This window comes from Rhipicephalus microplus, chromosome 3 (assembly GCF_043290135.1).
Source record: "Rhipicephalus microplus isolate Deutch F79 chromosome 3, USDA_Rmic, whole genome shotgun sequence".
Lineage (NCBI taxonomy): Eukaryota > Metazoa > Arthropoda > Arachnida > Ixodida > Ixodidae > Rhipicephalus > Rhipicephalus microplus.
In genome coordinates, this window is record NC_134702.1 from 270537991 (window position 1) to 270561941 (window position 23951).

Sequence of the window (23951 nt, forward strand, 5' to 3'; positions counted from 1 at the left end):
ACCACTAAAGCATGCGATTGATCTATTAGCACCTCCTCTTTCTTACATTTTCAACCTGTGTCTAAATTAGGCTGTCTTTCCCTGCAGAATGCAAGTTGCACGTGTGACGGTGTTATTTAAAAAGGGTAACAAAAATGACATGGGTAACTATAGCCGTACATATATTCTTCCAGTATTTTCAAAAGTACTTGAAAAAGTAATTTTGAATCGATTTACTGAATTTGAAGAAAAACATAACTTTATAACACCGTTCTAATTTGGTTTCCGCAAAGGTCTCAGCACTGAACTGGCGTTATTACCTCAAAAAGACTTAATATTAACAGCACTTAACGAAAGTAAATTAGTCCTTGGAATTTTTGTTGACTTCACTAAAGCAGTCGATGTTATAAATCATACCCTTCTATTAGAGAAGCTGTTACGCTACGGCTACCACGGCAAGGCGGCAGAACTCAAAAAATCCTATATACAACATCGTATTCAGCGAGTCGACATAAACCAGGACCTCTCTAGTCCCCTTGCCATGTCTTAAGGTGTGCGACAAGGCAGTATCTTAGGCCCATACCTTTTTAATCTCTATATAATGATATTATTGCCATAAATTTTCAGGCAAAATTTATAATTTACGCTGATGATACTAGCATCTTTTTAAGAGGGAATTCAGCTGATGAATTAATAGGTGAAGCCAACCTAACCTTACAAAAGTTAGACGAATGGGCATCCCGAAACAGTTTCAAATTAAATACAAATAAAACAAAAGCTATGTTATTTCGCAGTATAAATTAAAAAATTGGAGTTAATAAAGCTTTAACAGTAAACTCCTCACCTATCGCCCTCGTATTCAGTTTTAATGCGTTAGGCGTCGTCTTTTAGGAAACATTACGCCGGGATGCACATGTCGATTGCCTAGTAACAAAGCTCTCTCAAGTGACTAGTATTGTTTATCGCAATCGCCATACACTGTCACAGAACATTATGATGGTAATTTTCAGCAGTTTGTTTTAATTCAGACTGAACTATTGTCATTTAGCTTGGGGCACCACTACACAAGTAAATCTACACAGAATACGCGTCCTACAAAAAAAGTTCTTGCGCACAATTGAAAATGTCCCAAGACATTTCCACACACGTGAGTATTTCTTAAAATATAAAATACTTCCAGCCACAACACTATATGATTACCGTTTGTGTAAGGCGCATAAACAAGAGTTGAAAACCAGATCAGATTTTCTTAAGTGCTTTTCCAGGTTACATGAAAACACCCCTGTATATGCAACACGTAAAAGGGAGTACTGGAAAATAACGACAGTGCGAACAATATATGGAAAACAAACACTCGAAAACAACTTACCAACATTAATAAACAGAATACGTTGCGAAGGGCTACAGTTAGAGAACATGTCTTTTAAAGCCATACACAGCTATTTTGAACTCAAGACAAATTATTCATGAAAACCATTCTTCCGATGCCTCTCATTTCTCAATCTCGCGCGCACGAATAATTAAGGTCACGTAGGAAGAACGTTATTGTACTGCGGTATTTTTCTTCTTCTTTTCCTTTTTTTCTTTTTCCTTTTCTCTGCAAAAGATTTCAATTTTGTAAACTTAGACATTATTGTTTTTTTATATATGTCTTGTACTATATATTGCTCATTTATGTTGGTTTCTTGTCGTTGCATCACTGCCGTTAAGTGCCATTGAGGGGGCCAGCGGCCTCGTCAAGCTGTCCAAACGACAGCTTTTTCCGCCTGCCCCGTCGTATCATTCATTTTACTTATGAGAAATTAAAGTCATTGTCATTGCATTGTCAGGTAGGAACCGAGCCTGCGACCTTCCAATAACACATTCGATACTCTACCAACTGAGCTACCATGGCGGCTATCCCCCATAGCCCCGGAAGCCCGGAACTCCGGTACTTCTAGAAAAGCAGTACATGGTAAGGCGGCCGGCCGGACCCCGGAACTCACCGACGTTCGTCTAAGCTGTTGAAACAGTTGCGTGAGGGCCCTCCAGAACTCAGTCCCACTGTCAGTTAAGGTTACCGATGGATCATGGGTGGTGTTCGAGCAGTACGTGGTGATTTCGGTGCTCACGACAGAATCCATGGCTAATGACACATGGACGGCGTTCCTTGACGTGAACTGGTAACGGTGAAGTGGACTGGAGCCACCAAGGAGGCCTTGACGCCGTTCAGAACTGTGGTGGCAGTAGAGGCAGGCGAACAGCTGCCGAGGAGGCCTGAACGCCGTACTGAAACTGTGCTTACCGCGCCTGCAAGATGGTAATTGTCCTGAAAGACGAAGCCGAGACGTAAGACTTCTTCGTTGGCTGCGCCAATGAAAGCGAGAGTGAACAAAGAGCCAACGCCTGTGTGTATGCCAGGCCACCTGTTCTTATTCTAACTTTCATATGCCCGCTTTCCTAGCCTAGCCTGCCCCGTGACCGAGGACTACCAGGCATGGGCATCATACGTCCTTCATACACAGCAATCATACACCAGAAACATTCCCACCTCCATATCAGTCCCTGAAGTGCATACCGACCTCCTCCACCTTTGGAACGCACGCCACAGCCTTACCCGCTGGTGGCAACGATCCAAGCTAAATCGTATGCTTCGCTACCGCATTGAAGCGCTTGCCTCGGAGGCAGCTGCCTACTCTGCCCCACTTGCAGATGCAAATTGGCTCGATAGCCGCATGAAGGCTGCAGGTCAGATGAGCTAAAAGAGTACGTAACGACTATTTCAGAGCCTTCTGGATTCTTCCAACAACCGAAGGGAAACCCGATGCCAGCTTCGCTGCGCTTACTCTGCCTACCAGGGTTCAACGAGCCTCTCCTGAACGAACTCTGCGACCAATATATCTATCGTACGAATGACCCCATCGGCCCCAAGTACGTCTACTCCCAGCTCCCCAACATCGAACTCGATGCCGCTTCACAGTTCCTAATCTTCAAGCGGCGTTAGCTAAAATGAAGCGAAGTACTGCGTCAGGTAGGGATGGCATTCATCATCATCAGCAGCAGCAGCAGCCTGACTACGTCCACTGCAGGACAAAGGCCTCTCCCATGTTCCGCCATTCAGCTTGGTCCTGTGCTTGCTGCTGCTAATTTATACGCGCAAACTTCTTAATCTAATCTGCCCACCTAACCTTCTGTCTCTCATAACCCGCTTGCCTTTTCTGGGAATCCAGTATATTGCCCTTAATGACCAGCAGTTATCCTGCCTACGCGCTACATGACAGGCCCATGTCCATTTCCACTTCTTGATTTTAACTATGATATCCTTAACACCGATTTGTTCCCTGAACCACTCTGCTCTCTTTTTGTGTCTAAGGTTACACCTATCACATTCTTTTCTATCGCTCGCTGCGTCATCCGCAATTTAAGCCGAACCCTTTTTGTAAGCCTCCAGGTTTCTGCTCCATAGGTAAGTGCCGGCGAGATGAAGCTGTTATATACCTCCCCCTGGAGGGATAGCGGCAGCCCACCAGTCATGATTTAAGAGTGCTAGCTAAATGTGCTTCACCCCTTTTTTTATTCTTCTAATTGCTTAAATCTCGTGGTTCCGCTTCACGGTTATTACCTGCATTAAGCAAAGTCTTTTACAACTTGAGGTGCACTAATACCTATCTTGAAGTGCAGTTCTCTTCTGAGGTTGTTGTACACTTCTTTATTTTTCCAGATTAATTTTAAGACCTACCTTTCTGCTCTCCTTGTCTCTTTCAGTAATCATTAGTTAAAATGCGTCCCCTGAGTTACTGAGGAATGCAATGTTATCGGCGAAGCGCAAGTTACTAAGGTACTCTCCAGTAACTTCTCCCTAACTCTTCTCATTCTTGGCCTCTCCTACGTCTGACTCGAGAAGAAACCACTTTGTTTTTCGGTGTTTCTTCTTTTTATTTGTATATATACAGGGTCCTTCAGCTAGAAGCTCCTAGTAATAAAAATTATACAAGAGCACTCCGCGTCTAAAGTGGAGAACGTCATAATACTTTAGCACTAAACTGTTTTATGTCCGGGTCTATTGCGGCTCCGGTCACGTATTTATGTCATGGATACGGCGTTTCAAAATGCATGCGAACTGATTGCAAAGGAAAAAAATGGCAGATCCTACGTACAGTGGGAATCGATGATATGCGAAGCATGAATAAGGAAGGTTGATATGTCACTTTAAAATTGGCACAACGTTACGAGGTGGCGGTAAATTATGCTGTGCAAGATTTTTGTGTCATGAATATTGTCACGTGCTTGCCCAAGAAAGACGATGACAGTTGTGCATGTGCCATGAAGGACTACGAAATGAACGAAGAAGAAGAACTCGCCTGCGCGTTCTAATTAAAAAGATCGACCTGCTTCTGGTGTCTCAGTCTTTACGGCAAGACCTCTGTTTGGACGTCATGACACTGGTGGAGGTGCTGGAGCCTACAACCGGATGCAGGACAGTCTTGCTCGGACCCGTTCATCTAGTCCAGAGACCCAGCCCCTCGTCACGACTCCGGTGCACCGATTCAGTCGGCGCCTACTAGGCCTAAGTCTGGAGTCCGTATCTGTTCCGCCGCTAACCAGCATGGCAGCTCCTACCACATCCACCGCTACCCTTCCATCGCAGACCACTCTTCCTTCCCAGGTGACTCTTGAACATCCTCGCGTTCCTGAAGTTTTCCACGGGGAAGAGTACGAGGATGTCGAGGACTGGCTCGAACAGTTCGAACGGGTCGCTGTATCTAACCACCGGAACGAACAGCACAAACTTGGCCGTGCATATTTCGCGCTGGAAGATAGCGCTCGCACGTGGTATGAGGACCACGAGGCTACTTTCCAATCTTGGGAAGATTTCCGTCGAAAGCTCCTTGCCACATTTTTGAACACGGACCAACGGGATCGCGCACAGCAACTGATTGAGGCTCGCGCACAAAAACCCAACGAAACAGCCGCCATGTACGCAGAGGGTATGATCCGTATGTTTCGACGAGCTGACCCTGACATGCCCGAGGCGAAGAAGGTGCGTCACCTAATGCAGGGTGTCAAAGAACTAGTGTTTGCGGGCCTCGTACGAAATCCACCTACAACAGTAGATGAATTCATAAGAAAGGCGACTGTCATCGAGCGCGGAGTGCGACAACGATACCGACACTTTGACCGCCTGCCGAACCACGTGGCAGTAAGTGCTGCAGCTCAGAACACTGCCGTGTGTGAAAGTTCACTGCGACAAATGATTAGGGAAATACTGCGTGAGGGACTTCGGGCCCTCTGCGTCCCTCCTACCCAACCGCCCGTCGCATCCGTTGCCGAAATCGTCCGCCAGGAGTTGAGGCAAGCCATTACACCACCGGCGCCAAGTCCTGAGCCACATCCAGCGAGCTACGCTGATGTGGTCCGTCATCCTCTACCGTCATTTGTGACGACACCCTTCCAGCCACGACCTGCGGCCGTACCTTGGTGGCAACGGGATTCCATGAGACGACCACCAGTTCGCCGAACTGACTTATGGCGCATGGCCGACCGTCGACCTATTTGCTTCCGCTGCGGAGAATCAGGTCACATTGCTCGCTATTGCCGTCATAGCGATTCCGGCTTCGGGAACTTTTCTCGTCCCGCTTCTTTCCGCTCTGAAGACCGTCGTGCCCACGATGCCGATCAATTGTCGACTGGCCAAGCAACTACCCCGCGTCGCTGGCGATCTCCGTCTCCTGCGCGTCACCGTGACTTCCCTCAGAGCTACGCGGACGTCACCAGAGGCCGTTCGCCTAGCCCGCGCCAGGGAAACTAACTGCTGCGACATTCGGGGGCAAGGTTTCCAATTGTCGAGACACCGAAAAGTTCCCCCTATCATCGCAAGAAGATATGAAGACAACCACGACGAATACGACGACGAATACGACGACGAATACTAATGCCGGTGAAGTTGTACGTGCTGATCTTGGCGTTTTCATTGACGGACATTACGTTACAGCACTGGTCGACACTGGCGCCGACTTCTCAATCATGCGACAACAACTCGCCGACCGCCTTAGAAAGGTCAAGACACCATGGACAGGGCCACACATAAAGAGTGCTGGTGGTCAGCTGATGATTCCCATGGCTAAATGCACCACTCGGCTTCGCATTGGGGATTCTATCTTCGTGGCCACTTTCGTCCTGTTGCCAGACTGCTGTAAAGAGCTAATTTTGGGCATGGATTTTCTTCTAGATCATGGCGCTGTTATCAACATCCCTCAACGTATGGTGACGTTTTGCGCACATCCGTATATCGACGACAGCAGCGACGAACTACGCGGCAGTTTGCGAATAGCCGACGATGTGACGCTCCCACCGAGATCCTGCTGCCTTGTGTCTGTGTCCAGTGGGTGGCCTTCCTATAAGGAGGTGATAGTGAAGCACATAGTCGCTCTTTTGCTCACGCAAGGCAATTCCATCGCGAGAGGCATCCTAACGCTTACTGGTGGACAGGCAGAAGTGCTCCTTGCAAACTTCAGCAACGAGCGCCGTCAAATCCAGAAGGGTACCGCAATTGCCTACTTCGACGATATAGACCAAGCCGGGGATTGCTGTGCTTTGCAACCAGATGACGCGACAGTCCCTGCCTCGACAACTCTGTCGGTGGACATCTGCTCCACGCTACCGCCCTGTGATACGAAGCGTCTGCTTGGACCTATACACCAATTCGAAGACTGCTTTTCGCGTACGTCAAAAGTCCAGCGGACACCATTGACCAAGCACCGCATCATTACCGAAGACAACACGCGACCGATTCGGCAGAACCCCTACCGTGTGGCTCCGAAAGAACGCGAGGAGATTCAGAAGCAAGTACAGAAGATGCTCGTGGATGACGTCATACAACCTTCGAAAAGTCCTTGGGCGTCCCCCGTGGTTTTGGTCAAGAAAAAAGACGACAGCTTGCGTTTCTGTATTGATTATCGCAAGTTGAACCAAGTCACGAAGAAAGACGTCTATTCACTGCCTCGCATAGACGATTCACTCGATCGGCTGCGTCATGCGCGCTATTTCTCTTCAATGGACCTCCGAAGCGGCTACTGGCAGATAGAAGTCGACGAGAGAGATAGTGAAAAAACGGCCTTTGTGACGCCTGATGGCATTTACGAATTTAAGGTGCTTCCTTTTGGGTTGTGCTCGGCGCCAGCCACTTTTCAGCGTCTCATGGACACCGTACTATTAGGCCTGAAGTGGCAAACATGCTTGGTCTATCTGGACGATGTTGTTGTATTCTCAGCATCATTCGAGGAACATCTCAGCCGTCTATCCACCGTACTCCAAGCCATACGCTCGGCCGGCCTGACTTTAATATCAGAAAAATGTCATTGTGGTTTCAACGAACTCAGCTTCCTAGGCCACGTCGTCAGTCACGAGGGTGTTCGACCTGACCCGGCCAAAATAGACGCCGTAGCGCAATTTCCTGCACCCCGTGACAAAAAGGCTGTGAGACGCTTCTTAGGGTTGTGCGCCTATCACCGGCGATTTATTGAGGACGTTTCGTCTATTGCGGCGCCATTGACACGACTCACACGTGAGGACGTCCCCTTCTTTTGGGCTGAACAGGAGCAAATGTCATTCAACGAACTGCGACAACGCTTGCAAACACCTCCAGTCCTTGCGCACTTCGACCAGGACGCCCCTACAGTACTTCACACTGACGCCAGCAATGTAGGTCTAGGTGCCGTTCTGGTGCAGTGGCAATAGGGCTGTGAAAGAGTAATAGCCTACGCCAGCAGAACTCTCTCTCTCGCACGGAGGAGAACTACTGGACCACCGAGAAGGAGTGTCTCGCCGTGGTGTGGGCAGTCATCAAATTTCGTCCGTATTTGTACGGCCACTCATTCAAGGTTGTTAGCGACCATCACTCTTTGTGCTGGCTCACCAACCTTAAAGATCCATCTGGTCGTTTGGCGCGTTGGAGCCTAAGACTTCAAGAGTTTGACATGACCATTGTCTACAAATCTGGGAAGAGGCACACCGACGCCGACTGTCTCTCACGGTCGCCAGTGAAAACTGTCGCTCCTGATGACGAAAACATCGACGCGGCATTCTTGGGAGTTGTCAACACGGCCACTATTGCACGAGAGCAGCGCAGTGACCCTGAGCTGTTACCACTCATTGAATATTTAGAAGGACGACGTAAAGACGTGCCGCGGTTATTTGCTAGAGGACTGCCATCTTTTTGCTTGCGACACAATGTTCTCTATAAGAAAAACTTCTCACCAACCGGTAACCCGCACTTGCTCGTCGTGCCTGCCTCTCTTCGAAAATAAATTATGGAAGCGTGCCATAATGAAGCAACTTCTGGTCATCTAGGCTACACCCGAACATTGTGCCGTTTACGATGCAAGTACTACTGGCCAAAGTTACCTGCTGCTGTTAACCATCACGTGCGAACGTGCACCGACTGCCAAAGATGCAAAGCGCCTACCAGCAAGCCAGCCGGTCTTTTACATCCAGTCGAAGCGCCAGAAAAGCCGTTCACCCTGATTGGAATGAATTTCCTGGGTCCCTTTCCAACTTCCACAACGGGGAACAGATGGATTATTGTGGTCACTGATTACCTGTCCCGTTATGCAGAGACTAAAGCTATGCAGCGTGGCACAGCAGCAGAAGCCGCTCAGTTTTTCATCGAAAACATCGTCCTTCGGCATGCCGCTCTGACAACAGTGATCACAGACCGAGGACCTGCCTTCACCGCAGGGCTTTTGGAGTCCGTTCTCAGACTCAGCGGTACAGCTCACCGGAGCACAACTGCATACCATCCGCAGACAAACGGACTGACGGAGCGCTTCAATAGGACCCTCACAGACATGATCAGTATGTACGTTGACACGGAACATAAAAACTGGGATCAGATGTTGCCGTACGTGACCTTTGCTTATAACACCGCTCGACAAGAAACCACTGGAATGACACCGTTCAGTCTGATCTATGGTCGCGAAGTCACGACAACATTGGACGCCATGGGGCCACATGAGTGTGACGACATCCATGTAGACGCCGAAGAATTCACTCAGCGCGCCGAAGAAGCCAGACAGCTCGCGCGCGTGTGCATCTGTCATCAGCAGCATCAAGATGCACAACACTACGACACCCGACACAAGTTTGTTAGCTACTCACCAGGCGACAAAGTGTGGGTCTGGATTCCGATACGTCGACGTGGACTGCCTGAGAAACTGCTAAGACGGTACTTTGGTTCATACAGCGTCACGCGACACTTGAACGACGTGAACTACGAAGTCGTTCCCGACACTAATTGCAGTTCTAAGCGCCAAAAGCGTTTGCCAGAAGTCGTGCACGTCGTGCGTATGAAACCGTATTTATCGATTTAATTAGCTCCCGGTTACCGTTTTCGTACGACCACTTCATACGCCTGGTAGAGCACCTAAGCTGCGCACCGGGACGATGCTTCTTTCGGAGGGAGGCAAATCTCACGTGCTTGCCCAAGAAAGACGATGACAGTTGTGCATGTGCCACGAAGCACTACGAAATGGACGAAGAAGAACTTGCTTGCGCGTTCTAATGAAAAATATCGACCTGCTTCTGGTGTCTCAGTGTTTACAGCAAGACCTCTGTTTTGACGTCGTGACAATATCATGTTTGGATGTGTCGTTTACCTTCGTCATTTATTCACGCCACGTGATACCAAATTTAGTATATGTGGAGCTGTTTTGTCATCCATTCACGTCACGTAACACCAAATTTGGTATATGTGGACCTATCTAAATGACCGCGAGCGCATCATAAAGGGCCCAATATACTACAACGTAACGTTGACGCGTGCGAACGGTGACCTCGGCGACGTATGCGTTAGCAATACGCGAGCACTCCATAGTCTGACGGCAGGCGCGACCGGTGCGACTAGCATCCGTCAGCGCTGTCCGATGGCAACCCGTGCGGAATGCGACATGCTGCATTTCGCGCCGATGAGTTCCACATACAGCACTGCGTCTGCCTTTTTTCGTGATGGAGGGACGCCGGACGCGCTGAAACGCGCACTCGTCAAAGCTACGCAGCGTGGCACGCGCCTGCAAGTATATGGCAGGACCGGCGCCTGGCGTGGCAACGCCGTCATGACCCGACGAAACGAACGCCGAAACGTATTGGCGCCATGAGTGTGGCATGTAGTCGTGTTCTCACATGACACGCACTTCATGCTTATCACGTTTTCACCAATCACATACCCATGTCTTCCACTGACGTCACATAGTACCAAATTTGGCATCAGTCTTAGAAAAAAGGTGGTAGTACTTGCTAACTTTGGAGTAGTAATGGTTTGTCACATATGTTACAACCCTGGCAGTAAGCGCAGTTAGTAACGGCGACGGTGGTAACAGTTACTACCTCTGCTGTTACTACCAGCCGTTAGTAACTGTTACTACCCTAGCCATTACCACTCACTGGTAGTAACTTTTAAATGTTTCAAGAAAAACAAAGCAGTAACCAATACTACGTCGTTCATTCATTTTGGCATATTATTTCTCCACTGCTAATGTTCGCTAATCAATGTCTTAAAACTACACAAATTCGGGTAAGAAGTGGGGTGTGCCATGAATGCGACGAATGCATAGACCAAACAAGGTCACTATTTTTTACGTATACATGTAGTAAGAAGTAGGCGTGGGGTATATATAGCCCCTACTTTGCCGGGGCATGTCTTGCACAAGGCGCACTTAGGTTTGAGGATGAATTATAACAAATTTGGACCTACAGCACTATAATATACTACCTGGTTACGTGTATTTGGTGAGACTTTTATAGAGCCTTATTTATGCAAAATTATATCTCATATTTATTTATTATAAAATGGCCACAAAAAAGCATTATGTACAGAGGCCGGAGCACTGTACCGGACTCATTCTCAGCGCATTGGATCTTCACACGACTAGTATATCAGCGTTTAAAAGGTAATAATCGTTTTGGAGGTTTGACGCGCCAAAACAATGAGAATATTGAGACACGCCGCAGTGGATTACCTGCGACTGTCCTCGATGCTAATTGTGACCGTCTAGTTATTTTGCTTTGCCGGTCTTGTTAATATGTGCTGTAATTTACTAAGTTTGTTGTGATTGTCTATTACGATACGTGTAGCGCTTGCTTATGGTTCGTTAACTTGTACTTCTTCGTTTCGATAATATCAGAATGACGTTTACATATCTCGATTGCGTAATTTAGAGAAAATGTATTTTCTTGATCTATGGATACCCTCTGCGTCAATTTTCCGTATAATGATTATACGTCCAGACGATTCCTCTCATAAATTATCAGAATCGCAATCACACACTATATTGGAATAGACAGTCAAAAGCCGGGTCGCAAAGAGGTAGTAACGGGGCAAGAAAGGTAGTAACGGCTGCAGTTATTACCACTTTCATTTCAGTTACTAACTGTTTACTAACGTAGGTAGTAAAGGGGTCGCAAAAAGTTAGTAACGGTTTGAGTTTAGTTTGAGTTTGCGTTTAGTTTATTTACCACGTACAGTTGTACAGTAAGTGGCTGGGACAGAGGAAAAAAGCTGTGTAAAACAGCTTGACAAAAGCCCCATATCCCCATGGCAACTGTGGCAACAAAAACGGCAAAATCAAATTAAACACAAAACAGCTTAAACCAGCAATGCATACGCTTTGCATCAGAACAAAAAGTTTAAACAAACTATACTAAACAAAAAACGCACATGCTGTACATCGAAAGAAGTAATCAAGCAAAAAATAATACTACACACAAATTAATAAAGCATATTTAAAATAAAAATATTAGAGAGCATAGGAACATTTTCATAATTAATTACCAATTCATTTAGTATATTCGGCCAGCAATAACTCAATGTCTGAAAGCCATAATTTGTGCACGGTCTCGGCACATGCCAATATTCAGAGTGTCGGTTTAGGCGCGTTGAAGGATTTGAGAGAGAGAGAGAGAGAAAATTTAATGCGGAAAGGCAGGGAGGTTAACCAGAAAACATATCCGGTTTGCTACCCTGCACTGGGGAAGGGGTAAGGGGAGACAAAAAACAGGGGAAAGGGAGGAAGAGAAGCACAAACACACACACACACACTCGCACACAGTAGTGTCACAATCGTTCAACGAGGCGGGTCGCTCGCAGAAACTTCATCAGCGCCTTCGTTGCTTTCTGGCGTGAAGCTCGATCTTTCCGACATTCCAAGATTGACTGTTCAGAAAATGGCTGGTCGTCGAGGCGAGCAAACACTGCTGAGAGGGACTGTCGCTGAGAGCTGTACTGGGGGCACTGACATAAAATATGTTCAATTGTTTCGTCATTTTCGCAATGGTCGCATGTAGCGCTGTCTCTCATTCCGATGCGGCAGGTAAAAGCGTTCGTGAAAGACACCCCAAGCCACATACGGCAGAGAAGGGTCGTCTCGGATCGGGGTAGGCCAGATGGAATAGTAAGTCGTAGGTATGGGTCCAGGCGGTGAAGACGGGTGTGGAGAAAACCGGGCGTATTCCGCATAGACCTTGCGACATCCTGCGCAAGCGTATTAATCTTTGCTGCTGCGTCGCTTCTTGATAGTGGAATAGGTTCCATCACTCCATTTTCGTGAGCATTCTTAGCTGCATTGTCGGCATGTTCGTTACCGATGATGCCGCAATGGCCTGGTAACCACTGAAAAGATATGTCATGTCCTTCGTCTTTTAGGTGATGGTACAGTTGTCGTATTTCGAGCGCCAATTGGTCTTGAGGTCCACGACGTAGAGCATTTTGTAGACATTGGAGAGCTGGTTTCGAATCAGTAAAAATGCTCCATTTTTGTGGTGTCTCTTGGTCAATCCTGCGGAGTGCGCTGCGGAGTGCCGCGAGCTCCACGGCTGTCGATGTCGTCTTGTGTGACGTTCTGAACTGGATGGTTTCGGCTCTTGCTGGGAAGATCACAGCTCCTGCAGATCCTCCAACAGTTGTCGAGCCATCCGTGTAAAGTTTGACATGATCTTTGTATTCTTCGTGTAGCATGAGTAGAATCATCTGCTTTAAAGCTGGCGCCGAGAGCTCCGCCTTCTTGCGAATCCCCGGCACTGTCAAGCGCAGTTTTGGTCGGTCCAAGCACCAAGGAGGTGTTAGTATCCGTTCCGGAGGCGTGTAGACTGTTGGAAGGCACTCACGGAAAGTCAATACTCTCTTACAGAAGGAGGCACTCGGTCGATCTTCTGGAAGCGAAGCTAGGTGGTGGGCAGGGGCGCGAGCAAGGTGTCTAATATGAGCTCTAAGCACCTCCAAAGTAATGTGCACTGTGGCCGGATGATCTTTGGCGATTGCGATGGTTTCCGCTGTTGATGTACAGCGTGGTAATCCAAGACAAACTCTGAGTGCCTGGCCCTGGGCGTTTTCTATTGTGCGTATATTGCTTTTGCAAGCGTTCGTCAGAACCGGCAAGCTATACCGCAGGTACCCCAGAAACAGCGTTTTGTACAAATGCAACATCGCGTGCACTGATGTGCCCCACGTTTTGCCTCCGAGGATCTTGAAAAGTTGTGCGATGGCCGTTAGGCGCTTCTTTAGAGTGGCCACATGGGGACTCCAGCAGAGATTTCGATCGATCGTGACCCCCAAAAACCTGTGGGTCCTGGCGTAGCAGACACTGTGTCCATCGATGGCGATGGGATATGACGTCATTGCCTTCCGCGTGAACGCGACCAGCGCCGATTTCTCAGGAGAAATCTCGAGGCCTTGTTCTCTAAGGTACGCCGATATTGAATTCGCTGCTTTCTGGAGTCTCGCACGTACCTGAGGACGTGTTACACCTGATGTCCAGGCACAAATATCATCTGCATAGAGAGATATCTGCACGGAATCTGGTATGCGTTCAACGAGACCGATCAGAACCAGGTTGAACAGTGTGGGGCTCAATACACCACCTTGAGGAACACCACGGTGTGTATAATGTTCAGAAGTCGGCCCATCATCAGTTTGCATAAACAATGATCTCATATGTAGGTAGCATTGGATCCAGCGGTACACTCGCCCACCCAAACCAACTGACTCGAGGGCGTCAAGTATGGCTTCGTGAGAAACATTGTCATATGCTCCTTTGACATCTAAAAATAGTGCGACAGATAACCGTCTGCTCATTTTCTGGTGTTGTACGTAGGTTACCAGGTCAATGACATTGTCAATGGAGCTCCGAAGACGACGAAAACCGGCCATGGCGTCTGGATATATTCTATGGCGTTCTAGGAACCACTCGAGTCTGGCAAGGATCATTCGCTCCATCAGCTTCCCTACGCAACTAGCCAGCGCTATTGGGCGGTATGATGTCAGCTCTAGAGGCGATTTTCCAGGTTTGAGAAGTGCAACCAACCGGCTTGTTTTCCACTCTCTGGGGACCGTTCCATCTCTCCAAGACTCATTGAATACTTCCAGCAAAGCACTTCGTGCTCGATCACCGAGATTGCATAATAGGCGGTATGATATGCCATCCGGCCCAGGCGATGACGATCGATTGCATGAAGCAAGAGCCACATTCAGTTCTTCCATTGAAAAAGGCAGGTCCAGGTGCGGGTCCAGTGAATGTGGCGTGTAATCAGCAGTAAGGGCTTCTGTGCAATTTGGCGGGCCCGCAATCTTCCTACAAAAGTCTTCCGCTACCTCGATATCCCTTCTATTTTGGAAAAGGGCCAAGGCTTTAAACGGAAAACGTTGTTGGGGAAATATGCGTAGGCCTCGCACGGTTCGCCATATTTGAGAAAGCGGTTTGCGAGGGTCTAGACTCGCGCAAAATTTCGCCCACCGTTGAAACTCCAGTTTGTCTATACGACGCTGGATCTTCTTTTGCATGCGCCTGGCCATCCGTAGATCTTGAATGGATTTTGTGCGTCGATATCTACGCTCCGCACGCCGACGAATCGCACGGAGTCGCTCTAACTCCATGTCCGTTTCTGAGGGCCTTGAAGAATATGCCAGCGTGCGCATCGCACTCTGCGCTGCTTGTTTGATCGCTTGCTCAATGCCAGAGGTTAAGCCTTTTTCACAAGCGTGTTCAATGTTGGTTGTGAATGCTGAAAGATCGATCCTCCGTACGGTTTTCGGCGGGTGGTTGCTAGCAAAGCCTTCGATGGTGAGATAACTGGGGATGTGATCGCTACCATGTGTCTCGATGTCTAAAAACCACTTAACGCTTGTGGCGAAGCGACGTGACACGAACGTCAAGTCCAAACAGCTGCTGTACGTTAATCCTCGCAGAAATGTAGGGTTCCCATCATTAAGTAGAGACAGTTCATGAGTCGATACAAATGAAGCCAGCCTCCGGCCCGTGATATTGACTTTTGAACTTCCCCAGATTGGGTGGTGGGCGTTGAAGTCCCCTATAATTATCCACGGATCCGGGACGCTCGAAAGAATGTCATCCAGTCTTTGGCAATCAAAACGGGCTGAGGGAGATAAGTAGACACCTATTAATGTGAAGGTGAGGGTTTTCTGCTTCACAGTCAGGCAAATATATTGGTTCTCATCATGAGGCGACACAGGTTGAATGATGTAGGTAAGCTCCCGGCGAATATACACAATGACCTTGCTGCTTTCGTTTCGGGTTTTGGACGGGATTGATTCGTAGCCGGATAGCCTGATCGGGTTTGATAATTTCGGTTCGCATATTACGATGATTGGGAAACGGTTAGAAAACACGTACTGACGAAAATCGGAAATCCGTGATCTAAGTCCTCTTGCGTTCCACTGGATGACTGATGCTTCTCTGACGTCTTTGCGGAACGATTGTTGATCTCCTGCCATGACTCTACGCGAGGGAGGCGAGGACTGGGCTCAGCGCGTCCAACACCTGTAACCCGCTTCGAGCGGTTGGAGTTCCCAGGCTTCTTAGTATGTCTGCCATGACAGCGACGAGGGATCGTAACATCGGGATGATCTGTCGATCGACCCTTGACACATCCTCAACGGAAGTAGACTCGGTGGAAGGTGTAGGGCGGCGAGGCCTCGCAGGAGGCTCCTTTGCCGGCTGCGTACGCGGAAGCGTAGGCCACTCATCCGCAGCTGTGAGCTTCTCCACTTCATTTCGCTTCGTGCTTACTACTTCACTCGTGCTCGGAGGAAATGGGTTATGCGCAACACTCTGTCCTACACGCCTCCGTCGGCGACTACGTCGCCGCCGTACCCTTTCAGCAGCCTCTCTGTGGGTTGAATTGTCCCTAACCATTTGTTTGATAATGGCGATTTCCTTCTTAATCCGAGGGCATTCCTTGGATGCAGCATCATGCGGACCATCACAGTTTCTGCACTTCAGACTTGTTGCCCGACATGCGTCTGCAGTGTGCGGCTCAGCGCATCGGGGGCATGCTGTGGTGTTTGTACATACACTCTTGATGTGACCAATTTTCATGCAGTTATGGCACTGGAGTGGTTTAGGGACAAATGGTCGAACAGGATGTCGGAAGTGTCCCACTTTGACATGCGACGGAATGGAATCTCCTTTGAACATTATCTTTACACATCGGGTGTTTCCGAGGCGAAGTACATTCGCGATGAGAACTCCTTCGTTCGCTGGTTTTATGAGAGTTGGGAGGTCCGAATTTGCTATGGCCAAATCAATGTCGTAGATTACTCCCGCCGTGCAGGCACCGTCCATTGGAATAACCGGTCGAACTTTGATGCCTCCCAAATCTGATACTCTGCGAAGCTTGTCTATGGCGCTGGCAGTCATTGTGTCCACAGCTAGAATATTCTTCCGCGTGTTCACCCGGATATCCTTAATGCCGTTTGGTGCTACCCCCTCAAAGTACATAGAGAGAGCTTGCCTGTTTACTGCTCGAAGGCTGATGGTGGAGTCCTCGGGCAGGAAGAGGATGGTGTGCGGCCAGCATTCTCCTTTTGACTGAGACGTTAATGTCCCTGCTGGTGAAGACGACTTGATACTTCTTCTTTTGGCCTTCCTGCTTCTCACGGTCTCGAAGTCGTCATCCGACGAGTCGTCGCCAGTGGCCGAGTACAGTTCCGTGTCCTCGCTGGTGCTCGAACAGGTGCTTCGTTTCCGCGACGAGCTTGCCAAAGGTGGTCTATGGTCGGACAGAGCCGCAGAAGGCTCCACGTCCACAGCCATGATGCAGTGACTATCACCGTTGGCCTCACTGGTTCTGGGCCAGGCGCGCTGATTTACCGAGGAGCTCGCCATAGCAGACCTCTGGCTGGGCGGACCAGTGGATGACTCCGCGTCCGTCGCCTTGGGGCAGGGAGCAGCGTCTCCCGTAAAAAGCGAAAAACTTGATAACAATGCTCGGAGCCGAAAGCAGAAGCGTTCTATGAAGAGACACTTCGTCGTCGTCCTTGAAGGATTTAATTAAATCCGTGCAGGCACCGTCCATTGGAATAACCGGTCGAACTTTGATGCCTCCCAAATCTGATACTCTGCGAAGCTTGTCTATGGCGCTGGCAGTCATTGTGTCCACAGCTAGAATATTCTTCCGCGTGTTCACCCGGATATCCTTAATGTCGTTTGGTGCTACCCCCTCAAAGTACATAGAGAGAGCTTGCCTGTTTACTGCTCGAAGGCTGATGGTGGAGTCCTCGGGCATGAAGAGGATGGTGTGCGGCCAGCATTCTCCTTTTGACTGAGACGTTAATGTCCCTGCTGGTGAAGACGACTTGATACTTCTTCTTTTGGCCTTCCTGCTTCTCACGGTCTCGAAGTCGTCATCCGACGAGTCGTCGCCGGATTTAATTGAAGGATTTAATTGCAAGTGACTAGTACGCGACGTTATTTTGGCATTATTCATGTCATGACCCGCTAATCATATTCGTGAAACCATGTTACCCTCACAAAATAATTTTGGTTTGCCCCAAGTTAAGGGGTTGATCACGGAAGCGTCCACACATGTGCAGATAGATAGATAGATAGATAGATAGATAGATAGATAGATAGATAGATAGATAGATAGATAGATAGATAGATAGATAGATAGATAGATAGATAGATAGATAGATAGATAGATAGATAGATAGATAGATAGATAGATAGATAGATAGATAGATAGATAGATAGATAGATAGATAGATAGATATATAGATAGATAGATAGATAGATAGATAGATAGATAGATAGATAGATAGATAGATAGATAGATAGATAGATAGATAGATAGATAGATAGATAGATAGATAGATAGATAGATAGATAGATAGATAGATAGATAGATAGATAGATAGATAGATAGATAGATAGATAGATAGATAGATAGATAGATAGATAGATAGATAGATAGATAGATAGATGCGCTCAAAATCGCCGAAGTTCGCTAAGAAATGCTTTGCATTTAAAATTTTATGCAAAGGCTCTGGTGGGTCGTCGGACCAGTGACCTCTCTAACCATTGATCGCGGTGCCAACCACTACGCCACAATGCGCATGTTTCACGAGCGCTAGCGGCAAGCTATTTGTGTACGCCATGTACCCCTTATAGGTGCTCAGAGCTTAGAAATTTCAACGCGTTTTCGTCAGTAGTGAGATGGCGCTGCGAGTGCGAGTTCGGCCAGCTCTAAATGTCGCCGCCTGTGTAGTCTCTTCTGCGTGCGTGTTCATTAGACTCGTGATTTCAGGACTTTTTTTTGTTTGTTGTTAATAAATGGTTCACCCTCCCCGCCTCTTAGCCTTTTAAGTTGTGTATTATCACTCTAGAAAGCATGTAGGTCACTTCGCTCGCTACCGCAGCCTAAATTCCGAAACGAGGACGCTGCTCACAACGACGAAAAAAGGTTGTGACAGTTGTTTGCGCTTCCCCTGTGTATACTTGTGCATTCGCTTCGTGCGTCTTTCTTTCTGCTTGTGCAGCGCTTTAAGTGTCGAGCTGTCACTGTTGTCTGTCGTCATGTTCCCTGTAAAGTCCACATCATTAAAATAGCCTTACGCATCGTATGTCCTCCGCGCTAATAACAGCGCGCGGGTGAGAGCAAAGACGGGGGAGCAGAGGTGAAATGAGCCGATTATCTCCGTCGCACGAAAGGCCTCAGCGTTTCGCGAGCGATGCCTGCCGTCGATGGCTCCCGAAGAAGAGAAGGAATACACCACTCATCTTACATTTAGAAGGGACTTGGCGCTGACAGGCATGTCTTAGTTTACACGCAAGAACATACCCCGCTAACAATGGTCAGAGTTGCGTGTATGTGTCTGCCTGAACAAGGGAACGCCAAGTGGCGCCAACTTCATTCAACATGACGAGCTACAAACTAGCTGAACAGCAAGCTCTCAACATGTCCCTTTTTTGTCAGAAAAAGGACATGAATGGGCGCCATTGGTACCAAGGCTGCGTTGCCTGAACCTTGAACGGTGGTTAAATAGCGTGGTTGCGAAAGCTGGAGTGTGTGCTGTCTGCGCATACGCCAGTACAGGGCTCAGTGCTTACTACGCGTTGAGACGACGGACAACGCGAAAACCGTTTTCGTTTCTGGTATTATTCGCCTTACATGCATTCTGTAGAACTGCATATAATCGGATCCAAAACAGGTAGCTACTGGTGTTATTTAGCACAATATCTCAGTTTGGAGCTAGGGTATTTCTTGCTTTGCCCTTGCTGCAAAACAGGATTTCCTTTGTATGTGAAGAGTAGAACAAGAAGTCTGCTTAGAAGAGATATATCGTGTCTTTCTTTTTTGTTGCCGCAGATGGGTGGCGCCATCATCACGTACACTGTGATCTTGGTGCAGACCAGTCAAGGCCTCAGCCTCTGAGCAAGACACCTTCAAGCGGAGGTCCTTCATGACGCACGTTGTGTTATTGCTTGCGACGTGAAATACGCACGCCTGCTCACTCACACACAGCGCACAGGTACACGAACAAGATATGAAAAGTTCAGTGACGTCTAAGTGACTCACGGTGCGTTTTTTGCGTCAAGGCGTAGTTATCGATCATGTAGTAATGATTCGGTACTAATAGTGCAACAGAGGGACGAAATAATACATGCATGTAATGTCGATTAGAATCCCCAGTATTGAATCTAATTTTACACGGGTGCAAAGCCCGCCAATTTTCAGCGCTGCGAACGCTGCCAAGCGGTCACATCACGCGGTCCCGCCCCATCTGATCAAGCGGCCACATGAATGGAGACGCGAGTTTTCAGTTGACGTTTCATCTTCTCGGCACGCACATGTATACACATGTCTTCGCCGTCCCCATTGCCGTCACCACCGTCATCAGCGTCCGCAAGCAACGATGATAACAGGAAGAAATATGGAATCACGGAGATTAATGGCACGGCGAATTATTTTCAGTTCAGTCTACATCTGAGCAGAGATTCTGAAATCCACGACGGACCGAGCAGCGATGAGACGCACGCTAGGGCCACGCTGGCTGGTAAAACTTGCGAATGTTGAGTGCGCGTTGCTTGTTCACAGTCACAGTAGCTTCAAATATTCGCATTCACGCTCACTACTCTACGACGTATCACCTGAAGGGGCACAATAAAAACGCACGATTCACAAGAACCCGCGGCACAAACCAAGCAAAACAAAGCAAGTGAAGCCGTTGCCAGGCAGCAACGCGTCTCCACCTGAGTGTACCACATGCAGACACTGCGATGAAAACACTAAAATTGTTGACGTCATCACTGCTCGCTTATCGTCATTCAGTGCCTAAGGCACGGCCTTGGAGCTCGCTAAACATGTCAAAACACTGTCATGCCATGGCCAGGAACACGCCGTTGACCCTTTGGGCGCTCTTTGCACTTGAAATAAAACACCTTTTACGTAACGGACACCATTCATACTTTGCTAAAGGAAACTCATGCATTCAAATAAATTGAGCGAATGCCACATCTCGTGTCAAAAATTCTGTGTCACTGCTCAGAGTAACGAAGTACGTGGAAATGGGGCATGCAATATTAACGAGCACTGAGTTTTTTTACCGTTTTGTATGGACACCTCATTGTGAGAACAAGAGTAACCAGAGGATGCTTTTCGAAGAAGTTAATCAAGTAGGACCACTTCCCTGACCCAGAGAACTCTAGAAACCATAGTTGTTTGCAACACATTGTAGTCTGGTGGGCACTCACGTAAATGGCACCCTCACGCTTTGGTCGGCTAAAATAAAGGAACAGTTTGAATGATCTCTGACGCATGCTGTATTGTGTCCGCGGTACTCGTTTAGCGAATGTGTTGAGAACATTGGTGTTTTCTTCACATGCATCTACTTTTTTGTAGGGGAATCGGCTCCTCATGTCAATTCATGAATAAAGTTTGGACTGACTGCCCGGACTGAAAGAGCCACTGTAACAATTTTAACGCGATAGCCTCCTCCCCTTGTCATCTGGGAGGGGTGCAGTCTGCCGTATACATTGGCTTAATAGAAAGGAGGGCGCTGCGACGAACCACCGCCCCCCTCCTCAAGAAGAACCCAACGCACGCTTCTAGACATAAATAATTTTCTTCTAAAACCACGATATGATAATGAAAGTCGCTGTAGTGGAGGGCTCCGGTAATTTCGGTCATCTGGCGTCCTTTAACGCCCGCTCACATTGCACAGTACACGAGTCTCTGTGGTCTCACCTCCATCCAAATTCGGCCGCCGCGGTAAGAGTTGAACCCGCGACCTTTGGGTCAGCAGTCGAAAACCGTAACAGCTACATTACCGCGGCGGACTGGACATCCTTAGTTTCAATAGGCATTCCAGGATAGCTTGAAAGGGCCAATGTACATGCACTGGCGTTAGTTTTCTAACTGCGCGGTTGAGGCCCTCATCGATAAGAGAAGCCAGGCTAGCAACTGAAAAGGCGACGCACTCGCATACCGATTATGCTATCGCGTTATGTAGTATATTAAGCGTATATAGTAAATTAAGCGTATAATCTCAAGCGCCCTCAAAGTTTTTAACATGAAAGTGAGTTATGCAGGGGTCCACTAAGACTCCAGTGACGTATGGATAGGTGGATGAAAGTAACTTTATTTATATGTCCTGTACAGGGTGTAGCCACTTGCCTGGCTAATCCCACGTTGGGACTGGGAGGTCAAGCCTTCTAGCCCTGTCATGGGCGTACTGGACAGCCACGACTTGGGGGATGTAGTCGTGAGACTATCATCCCTGTAAACCATTACCGGGAAATGCCATGGCCAAGTGACCCAAACTCCCAGAGCATATGCTCACGCGTGCATACTTCTTTCTTGTATGCCTTGCAAACAACATCCATATCTTTTATATCGCACCATTCTTTTGCCTCTGCCGGTGAGTAATAAGACTGTGTCTCTAATTGTCTACGTGACTGCTTGTACTCTGTTTAGTGTACTGTAAGGAGTGCAAACTCTCTCCTCCCCAGGTAGTAATGTTTAGTAATTTCTTTATATGTCATAGGCGTATCCCGTTGTAGATTTTTCGAATCCAGCAGAATCAAAGCCATGTGTAAAAGCGTCCTGGTTTCTACGTTCGCGGGCAATGCTGTTGGCCGATTCATTTGGATTCACGGGAATGTCATCGAGTGATCCTAGGTGCGTTGGAAACCAATATATGTAATGTGTATCAATGACACGTTTAGTATTAATAATTTAAACGCTTGTGGTGTGATCCTGCCCCTGCTGAAGGCTCTGATGGCTGGTTTTGAGTCACTGTATATCTCGGTGTATCGATTATTTGTCATGGACAACGCGATGGCAACCAGTTCAGCGATTTTTAATTTGGAAGTGTAAGCCGTGGCACAGTTGGTACAACTGCCCTGGTGGTGAGCTACTACCGTGGCGAACCTATTTCGGTCTTTATATGAGGCTAGTCGACAAAGCAAGCCCCCCTGTCTCCTTTAACCAACTTCTTCATTAAAACCTTAGCCCGGGCTACCCTTCTGGCGACGAAGAAGGTTTGTGCATATTTCTTGGCAATGGGGCAACGATGACGCTCTCAGCAAAGTCCTGTGGTATCTTGGTGTACGTCTCCTAGTCGCTTACAGTGTTGATCATGATTCTATCGAGGATAGATCTCCCCGTGCAAGTTGTAGAGAGTCTTGCTAGTTGTGACCTTTCTTGAGCCTCCGCAATTTCTTTAGTCATGTTTTGTACCCCTAACTTGAGAAATTTTTAGTTCTGGTGCGAAGCGGGAGACCCAGTGCACTCTTGACGACTTTCTTGATCACCGCGTCTTGCTTCTTTAATTAGGTCTGTGTCCAGTTATACATAGAAGCCACATATGATATATGACATAGCACGAAAGAGTTGATGAACCTGATGAGATTGTCCTTTTTTGAGCCTTTTTGTCTCCCTGCAAGTCGTCTGATCACCTGGTATGCGTTCTCTGCCTTAAAAAAAATTTCTTGAGTGCCACGTGATTCCCGCCATTTGCATTTATAAAATAACTGAGTACCTTCATTGTGTCACCTCTGGGCATATTTACCCCGTTTTCGGTCAATATATTGCCACAGGCATGGAACGAGGTTTAGCCATGCCAATGCGAGTATGTGCCATGGTGTGAAAGAAGAAGAGGACGGTTGGTGTGTGCTCGTGCTCTAACGTTCGGTTCGGCTCGACGTCCAGTACTGCTCCTGTGAACAGACGTTGTGGTCGTTCTGTGATCACGTGACATTTTCTGGTGGAGGTGCGGGGTAATGTTGTATGCACTGCAATCAGCAGCAAGGTCCCGACACTAGCCGCGACTTGGAAGAACCAGCTGACCTACGGCGTAGCAGGCGACAACTAGGCCTACCTCCTGAATTCGGACCATTTCCTCAACTCGACAGTACTATGGCTAGTGCGGGAACGCAAACCAAAGAAACATCAACGCTGCCTCCTCCATGGTTCTTCAACGTCCCGCGTACTCCGAAGCCGTTCCACGGTGACCCTTATGAGGACGACTGGCTCGACGACTGGCTCGACGACTACAACCATTGCGGCAGCGTCAACGAGTGGAACGAGCAGCGAAAGCTTCGGTACGTCCACTTTTATCTCGAGGACTCTGCGCGCACTTGGTTCGAAAACCATAAAGCCACTATGACAACCTGGCCAGAGTTTTGCAACCAGTTGCGAAATACTTT

At 48.0% G+C, this 23951-nt stretch overlaps 1 protein-coding gene across 1 annotated transcript in view; it reads left to right on the forward strand.

Moving 5' to 3' along the window:
* LOC142803556 (uncharacterized) overlaps positions 1 to 21198 on the forward strand; it is a 111947-nt gene extending 90749 nt beyond the window's left edge. Inside the window, exon 5 of the mRNA XM_075888679.1 lies at positions 19612 to 21198. Within this exon, the coding sequence (XP_075744794.1) occupies positions 19612 to 19677 (66 nt within the window). The 3' untranslated portion in view covers positions 19678 to 21198. The remainder of the gene's footprint in view (positions 1 to 19611) is intronic.
* The last annotated feature ends 2753 nt before the right edge of the window (positions 21199 to 23951 follow it).